General features: G+C 43.2%; 1 protein-coding gene across 1 annotated transcript in view; it reads right to left on the bottom strand.

Annotated features, from left to right (window-relative positions):
- hao1 (hydroxyacid oxidase (glycolate oxidase) 1) overlaps positions 1 to 8,914 on the bottom strand; it is a 45,146-nt gene extending 36,232 nt beyond the window's left edge. Inside the window, exons 1-2 of the mRNA XM_048535560.2 lie at positions 8,440 to 8,914; positions 590 to 741 (exon numbers count right to left, since the gene is read on the bottom strand). Of these exons, the coding sequence (XP_048391517.1) occupies positions 590 to 741; positions 8,440 to 8,576 (289 nt within the window). The 5' untranslated portion in view covers positions 8,577 to 8,914. The remainder of the gene's footprint in view (positions 1 to 589; positions 742 to 8,439) is intronic.
- Positions 8,915 to 13,872: the final 4,958 nt, after the last annotated feature.

Genomic DNA, 13,872 nt, shown 5'->3' with positions numbered 1-13,872 from the left:
CAAAAGCTGATGTTTTGGAAACCCTTTTCTGATGAAGAGTCCAGGCCCAAAACGTCAGCTTTTGTGCTCCTAAGATGCTGCTTGGCCTGCTGTGTTCATCCAGCCCCACACCTTGTTACCTCGGTTACAAAGAGCAAGCAGTTAAGTGGAATCAAGGACAAAGATTAGATAATCTTATGAATGGCACAGCGAACTCCACTTACTGTATGGTCACTCTACTTTTACCTCTTACACTGTCATTTTATTAAATGCTTATTACAGAAATTCACCCTGCGCAGGATAATCTGTGACTAGTTTTGAGGATAGGCCTGGTAGCCAGTGTGTGATTTTTGTTTTGAAAACAAGTACAAACAATGGTGCGGAAACTCCATCTGTGCTGGACGCCATTGTGTCAGAAGTTCTATGAGATCTTTGGCTGTTATGGGTGAGCTGCTCTAGAAACAATTTCGGGTCAACCAAGGCAGACCTAGAGGTTCAGCATGCTCCAATTGGATCATTGACAACGTGTGAAGGAAACAGTTATGTAACGAGCAAGGGTTACAATGCAAGTCACTTAGAAAATAACTGAGCTGACAACAACGATGATTACCTCTCACTGTCGCCACTTCGCCTTCTGGGTGTGCCATCCTTTGCATGGCAGTGGCAGAAACACAAATGGGCATGTTAAATCTCTGACCCAAGAAAGTCACCGATAAATCTACTTTTGACACATCTCTGAGCACACGAGGGCGTAGACTCCATCTAAGAAAGCAGATAAAAGAGTTAGAAATGCTATTAGGCTCAAGTACCATGGGTTACTCAAGAGGGTGCTTGGCATCAGCTTCACTCTACTGATTTCCCCTTCTGGGAGGTTGCCAATACTTTTCCTCAGAAGGACTGAAAGGAAACTAAATCAAGCAGTGACCGAAACAAGTTAGCATGAATGCAAATCTATCAGGGCTGATGCAGAAGTAATAAATACACTGTTAAACAAAGTGCAAATGACCCATAAATACCAGTTTGTTGCAGAACATTGTTGGCTCACTAATGTACTTTAAGGAAGGAAAGCTGACCTCCTGACCTGATATGGCTTACATGTGTAGCAGCCTCCTGGCTGCTAAATGCAGATAGATTGCTAACTTGGCCAAAATGCAAGGGATGCTGGGTGCATTGAGTACATACTGGCCAAGTGAAACGCTGAAATCATCAAACTCACACACCAGACACACTGCAAACACAGCAGCGTGCTAATGGCGTTACATAAAAGGCAACAGTTATTCTTGACACACATCCTCCCAACAACCCATCCACTAACCAAAGGACAGCCCAAGACAGAAAGGCACAGGGTCCTGCTACACAAAAAAACTAAAAGTACCGTGCCATCTAAATGGCTGACCCTTGTTTCAAACTATTAAATGTATCTCCCTGGTGGGCGAGAGCTATAGAAAGTTCCAGAAAAACATCCAAAAGGTATAAAAGAGCAGAGTTCACCTGCAGACTTCGCTCTTGGAATGGTCTGAGGGGACAGGCTGGCCAACGAGAGAGAGAGATCTTCGTTGACCCAGAGACAGAGCCAGTGAGAGAGAGTGACTGCGTAAATCTACAAGAGACTCAGGAAGTATGCTAACCTCAAGAGGCCAAATAGGATGAAAGATTAGTTTAGTACATCACCATCTTAGGCACAAAAGTACCTAGGTTCAGATTCTTAAGTACAAATTCTTAGTGGAAAACAATTAGAACAATAAAGAAATAAACAGTTCAGAATAGCTGTGCAGTGGAATGGTGTATCTGTGTACTTCTAGCAGCTGCTCGGAATTCTGCTGGACCTGGTTTTCTATGGCAACCACTAAGCTGCTCATGGAGTGGGGCAGACACACACATGTTTTGGATAAAAACCCAAAGAACTGCAGATGTTGTAAATTAGGAACAAAAACAGAAGTTTCTGGGAAAGCTCAGCAGGTCTGGCGGCGTCTGTGAAGAAAAAAAATCAAGAATTAACGTTTCGGGTCCGGTGAATAAGGGTCACCGGACCCGAAACGTTAACCCTGAATTTTTTTCTTCACAGACGCCGCCAGACCTGCTGAGCTTTTCCAGAAACTTGTGTTTTTGTGAGACACGTGCTGGAGCAGAGTATTGATACTCTTGATGTACTCCTCCAACGTTCAATTCAGCTTCCCGAATGTTTCCGGCAAACCTGCCTGCCGTTCCTGTGATTGTCTATGCGTTGGCAGGAGGACACAGGATCATCTTCTACTAAGGGATGAGCAAGAGCCTGGTCTCTAGCAATGTTCAGAATGCCAGCAGTCACTCGATACCAAGGTTACAATCCAACAGGTTTATTTGACATTGCAAGCTTTCGGAGCGCTGCTCCTTCGTCAGAACAAGCAAAAAAAAATTACCCAGGCACAGAATTTATAGGCAGATAGATCAATAGGCAGAGAGGTGAAAGGATCATACAAATAGCATGAGTGGAGTGTCAACAGGCTGAATAGTGAGTCTGTGCAGATGATCAAAAGTGTCAGATGGTGTGAGTAAAGTGTCAGCAGCTCAATAGTGAGTGTAGACTCCATTTAAGAAGACAGATAAGAGAGTGAGAAATGATGTAAAGCTCAACTACAAGGGGTGCTCCAGCACCGCCTTATTTTTATTTTTTTTTGTAATTATCTCTCGACCTCAATTAATTGGATTATAGGTCATTCCTTCTGATACTTTTGATCATCTGCAGAGGCCTATTATTCAGCCCATTTATACTCCACTCACGCCGCTCATATGATCTTTTCATCCCTCTGCCTATTGATCTCTCTCCCTATAAATTCTGCGTCTGTGTGCTTCTCTTCACTTCTCCTGACAAAGGAGCAATACTCAGAAAGCTTGTGTTTTCAAATAAACCTGTTGGACCTGTGTCAGGTGACTTCTGGCCTTGTCCACCCCCAGTCCAATGCCAGCACCTCCACATCAGAATGCCAGTGACCTGTGCCGCTGCTTCCTCCTTGACCAGCCGAGGAGATGTGATAGAGATGTGTTCACCAGATTGTGTTCCTCTTCTGGAAGTGAATGACAGTCAGTTGGAACTGGGCCCACTAGATGTCACAAAATAGACTGTTTCTGCTTCAAGAAACAACTGTGAATGCTGAGTTATGTTTCCCAAGTCAGCCTGCTCACCTGTGCAGGAATAAATCGGAATATACTGGTAAAAAAACATTTTGTTAAACAACATGGTCTCTACCCAAGAGTTTGGCAGCCCATGGTATTAAAACCCTGCAATAATCCGATAATAAAGCAGCAACTATATTGCAGGCAACGGCTATTTGTAAGATGGTTTCATTTCACAAAAACCAAAAGAACTGTGGATGCTGTAAATCAGGAACCTAAACAAAGTTGCTGGAAAAGCTCAGCAGGTCTGGCAGCATCAGTGGAGGAGAAAACAGAGTTGACATTTCGGATCTGGTGACGCTTCCTCCAGTTCTGAGGAAGGGTCACTGGACCCGAAACGTTAATTCTGTTTTCTATGCCACGGATGCTGCCGGACCTGCTGAGCTTTTTGCACAACTTTGTTTAGGTTCCTGATTTCATTTCACAATTGCTGCTTGACTATCAGAGGAACATGCTCGCAATTTTTTTTAGATGAAGATGACAACATTGGAATTGAAGAGCAAATAACTTCATTCCAAAGAAGCATAGCTAAAACAATTGCTTCACATCTCCTGTCTGATTGGAGATGGATCAGTTTGTACAGGTCAGTGAGCAGGCAAGGGAAGCATATTTCATTTTACATTCCTTCTTGGACTGAATAATGCCTCTTAATGGTGAAGTATGTTGGAGGCCAAGCAAAGGGAGCTGCAAGTTTCCCTGAAAACATTTGTCTCATAGGTGGTTGGATATTATTAAAGACGCTGAGTCACAAGTCCATGGTCCAACAGTAGGAAAGGACATGATTTGGATAGCATCTTTTCAGGCAGCATGGATACTAAGGGCCAAATAGCCTCCTTCTGTGGCCACTTCAGTGGCAATATCATTGAGGGGCCATCTCATTGTTGCAGTGGGGCTACCGAAAAACACTGAAGACTGACAATAAGGACTGATATTTGGTTGAACAATGAGTTCAAGAGAATTATTCATTTTGACATTAAGTAATAGTTCCTTCAAAAGTGTTTTTTTTGCCTGAGTCACAAGGGAGGCTCCATTTGGGCCTATGAGCCTACATTGTTAGGCTGCCTTATGCAGTTAGATAGACATATCCAAAGTTCTAAAGAATGGAGTAATGCAGGATGTAACAAGGAGTGTTTATGTTGGAGACAGATTGTGTAACATTTCAGGACAATAGTTTAGCCAAAGCTACTGAGTAATTCTTGCTATCCCCAATTGCAACATATTCTCCATTCAAGCCTTCATCGTCAGATAGAGCAGTCCCACTTCCTGCTGCCCTACCATCCTCCATGTGCGCTCCTCTTCAGATAGTTCCACTTCATGCAAAACACTACCACTACATTTCAGATTCTGTAGGCCATGCCAAAGCGATCGCCCTCACTGAGCTTGGCACCAAAAGCACTGTTTGAGGAGCCTAGTCGCACGTTTGATCATTATCCTCCTGAGATAACATAGCCTGGTTATGCAGAGCTGTTAGGGAAACAGAAAATCACAATGAGTGTTGATTGGAGAGGTTAGTCCTTATTCCCCTAGCAGGCACTTTCACCTTATCAAGTGACGGAATGGTTGGTTGGTGAAGGATAAGTGATGAGCTGTAGCATGCCACGGCAGTGATTACTAACAACCCATGAATTCGTTTCTCATAAGGAAACATAGTTGGCTGTTTCCATAAGACTCTGACAGCTGCACAATCAGCAGTCAACAACCTCTGGCTACAAGGGAAGTCAGCCACTGAGGGAATTCTCAAACCTCTTTCATTCTGACTCATCAGCGCCCTGTGGGAAAATGTGCAGTTGGAGATCTTAGCATCAATGCCCTGAGGTATAGGCCATTGTTAAACTGCTTGTTGAAATGATGAATAGCAGGTTTGCAGATATGGGAAATGACTCTGCACCCTTCTGGAAAGGTCTCACAGCAGAGAAGTTAAAGCGTTAAAAACAGAGAAGTGCTGGAGAAACCCAGCAGCTCGGGCAGCCATAGAGCCATAGACACGTATAGCATGTAAACAGACCCTTCAGCCCAATTTGCCCACACTGACCATCCTAAATAAATCTAGTCCCATTTACCAGCATTTGGCCTACATCCTTCTAAATCCTTCCTGTTCATGTACCCATCCAGATGCATTTTACATGTTTTAATTGCACCAGCCTCCACCACTTCCTCTGGCAGCTCATTCCATACACACACCACCCTCTGTGTGATAGAATTGCCCCTTAGATTCCTTTTTAAATCTTTCCCCTCTCACCTTCAACCTATTCTCTCTAGTTTTGGACTCTCCTGCCCTGGGGAGAAGACTTTTGTCTGTGTACCCTATACATTCCCATCATGATTTTATAAACCTCTATGTGGTCAACCCTCAGCCGCCGACACTCCAGGGAAAATAGCCCCAGCCTATTCAGCCTTTCCCCGTAGCTCAAACCGTCTAAGTCTGGAAACATCCTTGTAAATCTATTCTGAGCTCTTTCACATTTTACAACATTATTCCTTTAGCAGGGAAACTAGAACTCCACGCAACACACCATTGTGCAGAGACAAAAACAGAAATCCGAAGGATACTCACTCCGGGTTTGAAACATTAACTCTGTTTCTCTCTCAACAGATGCTACCCAACCTGCTGAGTTTCTCGGACACTTTCTGTTTTTATTTCAGATTCCCAGCGCCCACAGGGTTTTGCTTGTTTTGTTCATGAATCAGAACTCTGTACATACCCTGCTCCTGCGTATCTGAAATAAAACACCAGGGCAAACCTAAGGAAAAGCAGCATATCTTTTGAATGGTCACCTCACAGCCTCCTGAAAGATCTGATGAGTTAGATACAGATCCTAGGGCTAAAGGGGTCTGAGGCTATGGACAGAAAGTGGGAACCAAGCTGAATGATCAGCTGTGATCATTTTGAATGGCAGAGCAGGATCAAAATGCAGAATGGCCTACACTTGCTTCTATTTCTGATGCTTCCGTGTTTATAAATTCTGAAGAGTCATACAGGTCTTGAAACTTGAACTCTGTTTCTCTCTCCACAGATGCAGCCAGGCCTGCTGAGTTTCTCCGGCATTCTCCATGTTGGCTGAATGATCCTTCTGCAACGCCAACACCTTTGTCAGTGTTATCATCTCCATGAGCTGATTGAAAAATCCACTCTGAGGCAGCACCAAAATCCTTTTGGCCAGCAAAGCACAGGGCATCTTAGATTTCTAGAAAGCCAGGCATTCTCTGGGCGTTGGACCACAGAGATTAGCGGATGAGGGCGGTACAGATTTTATAGAAAACACGGCAACAATTTCAACATTTTTGTTAGTGGTACGGGAGTGAATCAAGGCATGGAAACTCAAAAGGAGAACAAAATCAAATCAGAAATTGCCAGAGATACTCAATAAGTCCAGCGAGAAACTGGGAAGAGCTTTTGTTTTGTTTAGGAAGGGCAAGAAAAATCAGCAGTGACTGAACTTTATGATGGAGGAGGCCAGAGTGTTGAACAGCTTGCTCCCAGGTTGACAGGGCTATTAAGAAGGCATACAGTGTTTTAGCTTTTAATAATAGAGGGATTGCGTTCTGGAACCAAGAGATTATACTGCAGCTGTACTCTGGTGCGGCCGCACTTGAAGTATTGTGTACAGTTCTGGTCACCGCATTATAAGAAGGATGTGGAAGCTTTGGAAAGGGTGCAGAGGAGATTTACTAGGATGTTGCCTGGTATGGAGGGAAGGTCTTACGAGGAAAGGCTGAGGGACTTGAGGCTGTTTTCATTAGAGAGAAGAAGGTTGAGAGGTGACTTAATTGAGACATATAAGATAATCAGAGGGTTAGATAGGTTGGATAGGGAGAGCCTTTTTCCGAGGATGGCAATGGCGAGCACGAGGGGGCATAGCTTTAAATTGAGGGGTGAAAGATATAGGACAGATGTCAGAGGTAGTTTCTTTACTCAGAGAGTAGTAAAGGTATGGAACGCTTTGCCTGCAACTGTAGTAGATTTGCCAACTTTAAGTAGATTTAAGTCGTCATTGGATAAACATATGGACGTACATGGAATAGTGTAGGTTGGATGGGCTTGAGATCGGTATGACAGGTCGGCACAACATCGAGGGCCGAAGGGCCTGTACTGTGCTGTAATGTTCTATGTTCTATTGCAAGCTCATCCAAAAAAAAACAGATCAGCCAACTTTACAATGCTGATCAAGGGGTAGATATTGACCTCCTCTGCTCTCCTGTGAAATAGTGTGCACGGATCTTTACTGTTCTTCTGAGTGGGCAGGCAGAAATGTGGTTTAATATCTCTTCCTTTGCACTGCATTGTGTTGCCAGCACCATTGTAATCCAGAAGCCTCTGGAGTGGTCCTTGGACCTGCAACTTTCTGACCCAGTGGCAACAGCGAACTGGACCAGATCTGTTCGAAAGGCTGTTGACAACGCCATAGAATCCAAGGGGAAAGAACGCTTAAGCAGTTGGGGGAGAGGATCGCTGGCTCAAAACCCTGGCAAGCCCACCAATGAGACAAAATCGAGAGCATAAATTAGCACCTAGTAATATTGCTGGGAACAAAGATTCAGCCATCAGCACTCTCAGGAACAATTATACAAAATTTTCCTGAAGCTTGAGGTAGCTTGAGCAAAGGAGCAGGAAAAGAAAATGGTTTAACAATATTTTGGAAAGGCTAAATTGATATGGGACCTTGAGAGGAACAGCATCAGGCTCCTGTTCTGTGGTTTTTCTGAATTTTAATTTGCTCTCTTTTTTGACACTGTGCTTGTACTTTATTCACAATTGCAGGATCAACTCTTATTGTCCTGAATAAAATATTAATTTTTCTCCCACTGCCAGATATTTGAAAGGGGCTACATTCAGCAACCAAACAGAGAAAGATCCCTCAGTACCTGACCAAAGTCAAACTAAACTATTGAGCAAAACAGTCAGCAATGCACAATCTGGGGATAATTGCAACCAAACCATTTTAATGTCTACACATGAAATTATTCCGGCCAACATCTTACCAAAGCAACAGGCTTTGATGATGCATGAAACAGGCGGTACCCATGTTTAAGTTCAGAACAATGTCATACATTGTCATGGAGCACCCACTAGTGTAGAAAAACAGCCATTTCTATCCAACGTATAAAATATCATTATGTACATTTGCATGCTCAAGCAGACTGATGGACTCAAAATGCGAGTAGTTTTATCTGTTGAATATTTCCTTATGTTTATTCTCTAAGTGCCTTGCGTTTAACGGAGTGATTTTTTTTTCCTCAGACACATAACATTGTCAGGTTCACACAATCAATAAAGATGTTCAGTGCTAAGTTAATGCCCAAAAATACCTTGAGAAAGCAGCCACGTTGTCCATTAATGTTTGTTGTTCATCTGCTCCTGAACGGTAATAATCATACACTGCTTTAGGAAGAATGTTCTTTGCATGTTGCTCAAAATCATTAATGCATACTGGTTTGCTCAGCATTTTTTCCAGTTGGGGTCATGTTGCAGGCAAATGCAGTCTGCCAGTGCACCACAATACACTGCACTCTGTACTCCTACATGGTTAACGTTTAACTCTCATGTTGACAGCAAAGTACATCATTGCTTACTGACATGCCAACGCTAAAGAGAAACAAATATACGTTCACGAATATTTGGAAATAAGAAATTCATACAGCCACACTTCAAGCAAGTTGTCCATGCAGGAGTAACCCCAAACCTTTGGTTGATTCAGTACACTGCTGATTGCATAGACGAGAGGAAGTTGAGTGTGCAGGTCTGATCTGCTTCCTTTGGCCTGACTTCAACATCCTAGTGATACCATTGACCACATCTGAACTGGACGAGCCACTACCTATGGCTAGAAGAGCAAGTCAGAGGGATTACAACTGTTTACAATACTTATTAATGACTTGGAGGAAGGGAGGTACTGTAGCCAGTTCTGCAGATGACGCAATAACAGATGGAAAATCAGAGATAATGGGAACTGCAGATGCTGGAGAATCTGAGATAACAAAGTGTGGAGCTGGATGAACACAGCAGGCCAAGCAACATCTTGGAAAATCAGGTTGTGAGGGGACACAAACAGTACACGGAAAGACATTGATAGGTTACGCAAGTGGGCAAAAGAGTTAGCAAATAAATATATTTTGAGAAAATGTGAAGTTGTTCATTTTGAAAGGGTGAACAAAATAATATAAATGTAGCCCCAGAAAATGTTGATGAAAATAGGGAGACACATTTACCAAAGAGAACCTTCCAATCTTTCTGTATTCATGTGTGGAAGTCACCCAAGGTGATAGATGTAGTTTCGAAGCTGCATTAATAATGGATGGAGATATAATTTGATAAATGTTCCGGTTTAGGAGAGTTATACACTAATGTAAGTGCATATGCACCAGCCACAGCATCAATTTGATTCATGGTGAAACAGATTTTGACTTTGAACAAAATAAATCTTCTCCAAATATGTTGAGATGTGTGAAATTGGGTTTCACTCAGTTGTGTCTCTAACAGATAGAACAAGATACACGAAAGGAAAAGGTATTGGGAGGAATTCAGCTCCAGTTCTCCTCAGGTAATGAAAGATTTTGCTTCACTAAACATATTCCAAAGTTCAAAAGGGAAAATAAGTTGAAAAGATATTTCATTTCTTTGCAGACTTGTCACATTCAATGGTGTTTCTTGTGAAGCAAAATATGAACGATTATGAAGAATGTACCAATTCATGACAGCTTACCACATTTCTCAGAAATGGTCTACAAAGCTTAGCATGAAGGAAACACAAACAGAAATTCCTGGAAAAGCTCAGCAGATCTGGCTGCGGAGACAAATCAGAGTTAATAGTTTGGATCGAGTAATCCTTCCTTAGAATATTAAGGATTTTTTTCATTAATTCACTGGCTAGGTCAGCATTTATTGCCCATCCCTAATTGCCCAGAGGAAAGCTAAGAGTCAACAATGTTGCTGTGGGTCTGGAGTCACATGTAGGCCAGACCAGGTAAGGATGGCAGTTTCCTTCCCTGAAGGACATTAGTGAACGAGATGGGTTTTTACAACAATTGACAATGGGTTCACAGTCATTATTAGACTCTTTATTCCAAATCTTTATTGAATGAAAATGCCACCATCTGCCATGGCAGGATTCAAACTGGGGTCTCCGGAACACTACCTGGGTCTCTGGAGCGCTTGTCTCAGGATATCTCAGAGCACTTTATAACCAGTAAAATTGTGAAATGTAATCACTGCCGTAACAAAGGAAACATGACGGCCAATTCTCCCAATAACAAAATCCTACAGTGTCCTACTGCTATTGCGAAGTGATTGAGGGATAAACGTCGACCTGGACCATAGAAAAGACTCCTATAAATTCCTTCGAATTGTGCCAGGGGATCTTTTGAGCAACTGAGAGAAATCACCTGAAAGGCTAAAGGAGTTTGGAGAGCAGAGGTCATCATCACAGCACCCACTGCCCTCAAAATCTCCACTCGTTTCAAGTCCAGCCTCACCAAAAATGTGCAAGTCGCCATCCCTCAGAGAACTCTATCACTGAGAGGAGTGGGGAGGAAGAAAGGATACAAACCCCTTTCTAAGAGACCATGTGCCATCCAGGCAGTTTAAATGTATGGGGTCAGTGCAAGCACATGGACAGATAGCTCAGTAACTGAGTGAGGTCTTGCTGAGTGATTGGGATGTCGGTTCTTGAGCTACTCAGGAGTTGGACTAGGTGTTTTTTAGTCAAGAGTTCGTCATAGAATCCCCACAGTGCGAAGCAAGCCATTCGGCCCATTGAGACCACAGTGTCCCTACCCAGACCCATCCCCCACCCTATCCCTGCAACCCCGTATTTTCCATGGCCAATCCACCCAACCTGCACATCCTTGGATTGTGGGAGCAACCAGGGGAAACCCAGGCAGACACAGGGAAAACTCCACACAGAGAGTCAACCGGGGCCAGCATCAAAGCCACGTCCCTGGCGCTACCAGGCAGCAATGCTAACCACTGAGCCATCATGCTGCCCCTATGGCATCCATACACCAGATTATATCATCATGGGTCACTATTCAAGCTAAATATGCTAGAACTTTCCAGGTCGGTGCATGTTGGAACAGCTTGGACCAGTGCACTGGAGCGTTCTTGTGGTGCAATGGTACTGTCCCTATCTCTGAGCCAGAAGGTATGGGTTCAGGATTATGGTCGGAATGGGGTGGTTGGACAAGAGGGTCTGTTTCCACGTTACATGACTCTATGATGCTATTTTGACTGGGCAAATCAGATGGACAAGGATAACAGGGAGGACAAATTTACAAAGCGCATCATTTTTAGACCCGTGGTTTATAGAGCCCAGACTGGAACAGACTGGTTTAGATCCAGTAAGATGAAACCACACCGGATTAATAAGAGATCTCATAGTTAAGGATCCTGTTGGGGGTAACAACCATAGTGTGCTGGAATTTCAAGTCGGGTTTGAGGGTGAGGAACTCGAGTCTCAAACCAGTGTCCTCAAATTAAATAAGAAGTTAGAAGAAACAGCTGTCTACAGCTGGCTAGGAAGATGGACCAAGGGGAGTGCCAGTGCATTGCTGAGTTTAAAAAAAGACAAAGGTTGACTTATCAATAACAGCTCACCAGGTTAAGTATATACTCATCACAATTTTGAAGAATAGGGCATGATCTTACTGAAACAAAGAAGACTCTGAGGTAGCTCAACAGGATATATATTCAGAAGATATTCCCACCAGTGGGGACATTCTGATGGATTCTGGCTAATCCAAGATGGAGTGTAGGAAAAAATTGTGGCCGTAGGAGCTGCTCATTTTTTGAGGTATTTTCAGTGTTGGAGCTGATTTCCCCAAATTGTAAGAGCAGTAATTATTGTATTATAAGCATTGTTTTGGAACTTTGGGGAGGAAAGAACATCAAAACGGGAGCATTTAAAATGGAGGAAAGAAGACAAAGGCAGTGGCCACCTGGGAAGCGATTTAAACAGACAAAGAAACATAAATAAAAACCAGAAGTACTCCAGATTCTGTAAATCAGGAACTAAAACAGAAGTTGCTGGAAAAACTTAGCAGGTCTGGCAGCATCTGTGAAGAAAAAAAATCAGAATTAATATTTCGGGTCCAGTCATCCTTCTTCAGAAAGAAACCTGCACAACTGCTGCTTTGTTGTTTAATTCCAAGTAATCTGGGCATCAAAGTTTATTCTAAGAAGAATGAACAAACAGCAAAATTCACAGCTTACCTTGGAGAAACCTTTATTAGGAATGCAGCTAAGTGGCTGCTTTTAAGGTGTGACCTTACTGTTTGTTTCTTCTTTTTTTGTAAATGTGTGACGGTGAGTAGAGTCGTTCTTTTTTGATTAAATGCTTTCTTGAGATCCATCTCTTGATTAAACTTTAAAACTGTGAAATATTGGTACAAAGCTAGCTTGGATCAGTGTTTTTTAGAGCAGTACGACTGTGCTATTTTCTGGGTCTGTAGATTGTTAAGGTGCAAAAATGGTCTTTAGTAGAGTGATGTGCTCTTCCTGTTGGATGTGGGAGGCTAGGGAGAGTTTCCATGTTATTGATGATTATGTCTGCAGGAAGTGAGTTTGGTTGTAAATCCTGTATTTTGAAAAAAAATTACTCCATGACTCTCTCAGATTACATGGATCAGTTGGAGTAGCAGTTAGGAGCACTAAGGAATGTACAGGAGTCCAGGTGTTCTAGATAGCAGTTATAGGGAAGGAGATAAACTGAAGATACAATCAGGTAGATGGGTAACCTCCATGAAAAGTAGGAGAGGGGGTGCAGATAGTGCAGGAGCCTCCTGAGGCTATCCCTATCTCAAACAAGTATGCCATTTTGGAAAATGTAGGGAGTGATGGACTCCTAGGGGAATGTAGCACTGGCAGCCAGGTTTCTGGTGCTGGGACTGGCTCTAATATAATGAGGGATATGCCAGGTACCAAGCGCTTGATTGTGACAGGGGTCTGTCAAGTCAGAGACTCAGACAGATGTTTCTGATGCCTACAGCGAGACATCAGAATGGTGTGTTGCTTCCCTGAAGCCAGGGCTAAGGATATCTCAGAGAGGGTGCAGAGTATTCTCAAAGGGGAGAGGGACCAGCAGGAAGTCATCGTACACATTGGAACAATTAGCACAGGAAAAGGATGAAATTCTGAGGAGAGAGCAAAGGCAGTTACGTAGGAATTTAAAACAAGGAGGTCCTCGAGTGTAGTAAAATCTGGATTACTCCCGGTGCCACAAGCTAGTGAAGGTAGGAATAGAAGGATAGAACAGATGAATGTGTGGCTGAGGAGGTAATGCAGGGGAGAGGAATTCACATTTTTGGATCATTGGAATTTCTTCTGGGGTCGAAGTGACCTGTATTAGGACAGTTGCACCTAAATTGGAAGGGGACTAAAATATGGAAAGGGAGATTTGCTGGACCTGCTTGGGAAGGATTTAAACTAGTATGGGAGGTGGGTGGAATCCCACGGAGACAGTGAGGAAAGTGATCAGTCTGAGGCTGGTACATTTGGGAAAAGGAGTAAGTCAAACAGTCAGGGCAGGCAGGAACAAAGCAGAGAACGAGGTAGGACTGATAAATTAAACTATTTATTTCAATGCCGATGAACTCAGGGCATGGGTGGAAACATGGAACTGGGATGTCATACCATTTGCAGAGATATGGCTCCATGATGGACTGGACTGGCAGCTTAATATTCCAGGGTATAGATGCCATCAAGAAGAGTTGTAAAGTTGGGTAGAGTACTTATGAATTGTGAGGCAG

The sequence above is a fragment of the Stegostoma tigrinum genome, chromosome 9, assembly GCF_030684315.1.
Source record: "Stegostoma tigrinum isolate sSteTig4 chromosome 9, sSteTig4.hap1, whole genome shotgun sequence".
Taxonomy (NCBI): Eukaryota; Metazoa; Chordata; class Chondrichthyes; order Orectolobiformes; family Stegostomatidae; genus Stegostoma; species Stegostoma tigrinum.
The sequence above is the reverse complement of the archived record's forward strand: the minus strand, read 5'-3'. Positions and strand labels throughout refer to the sequence as shown.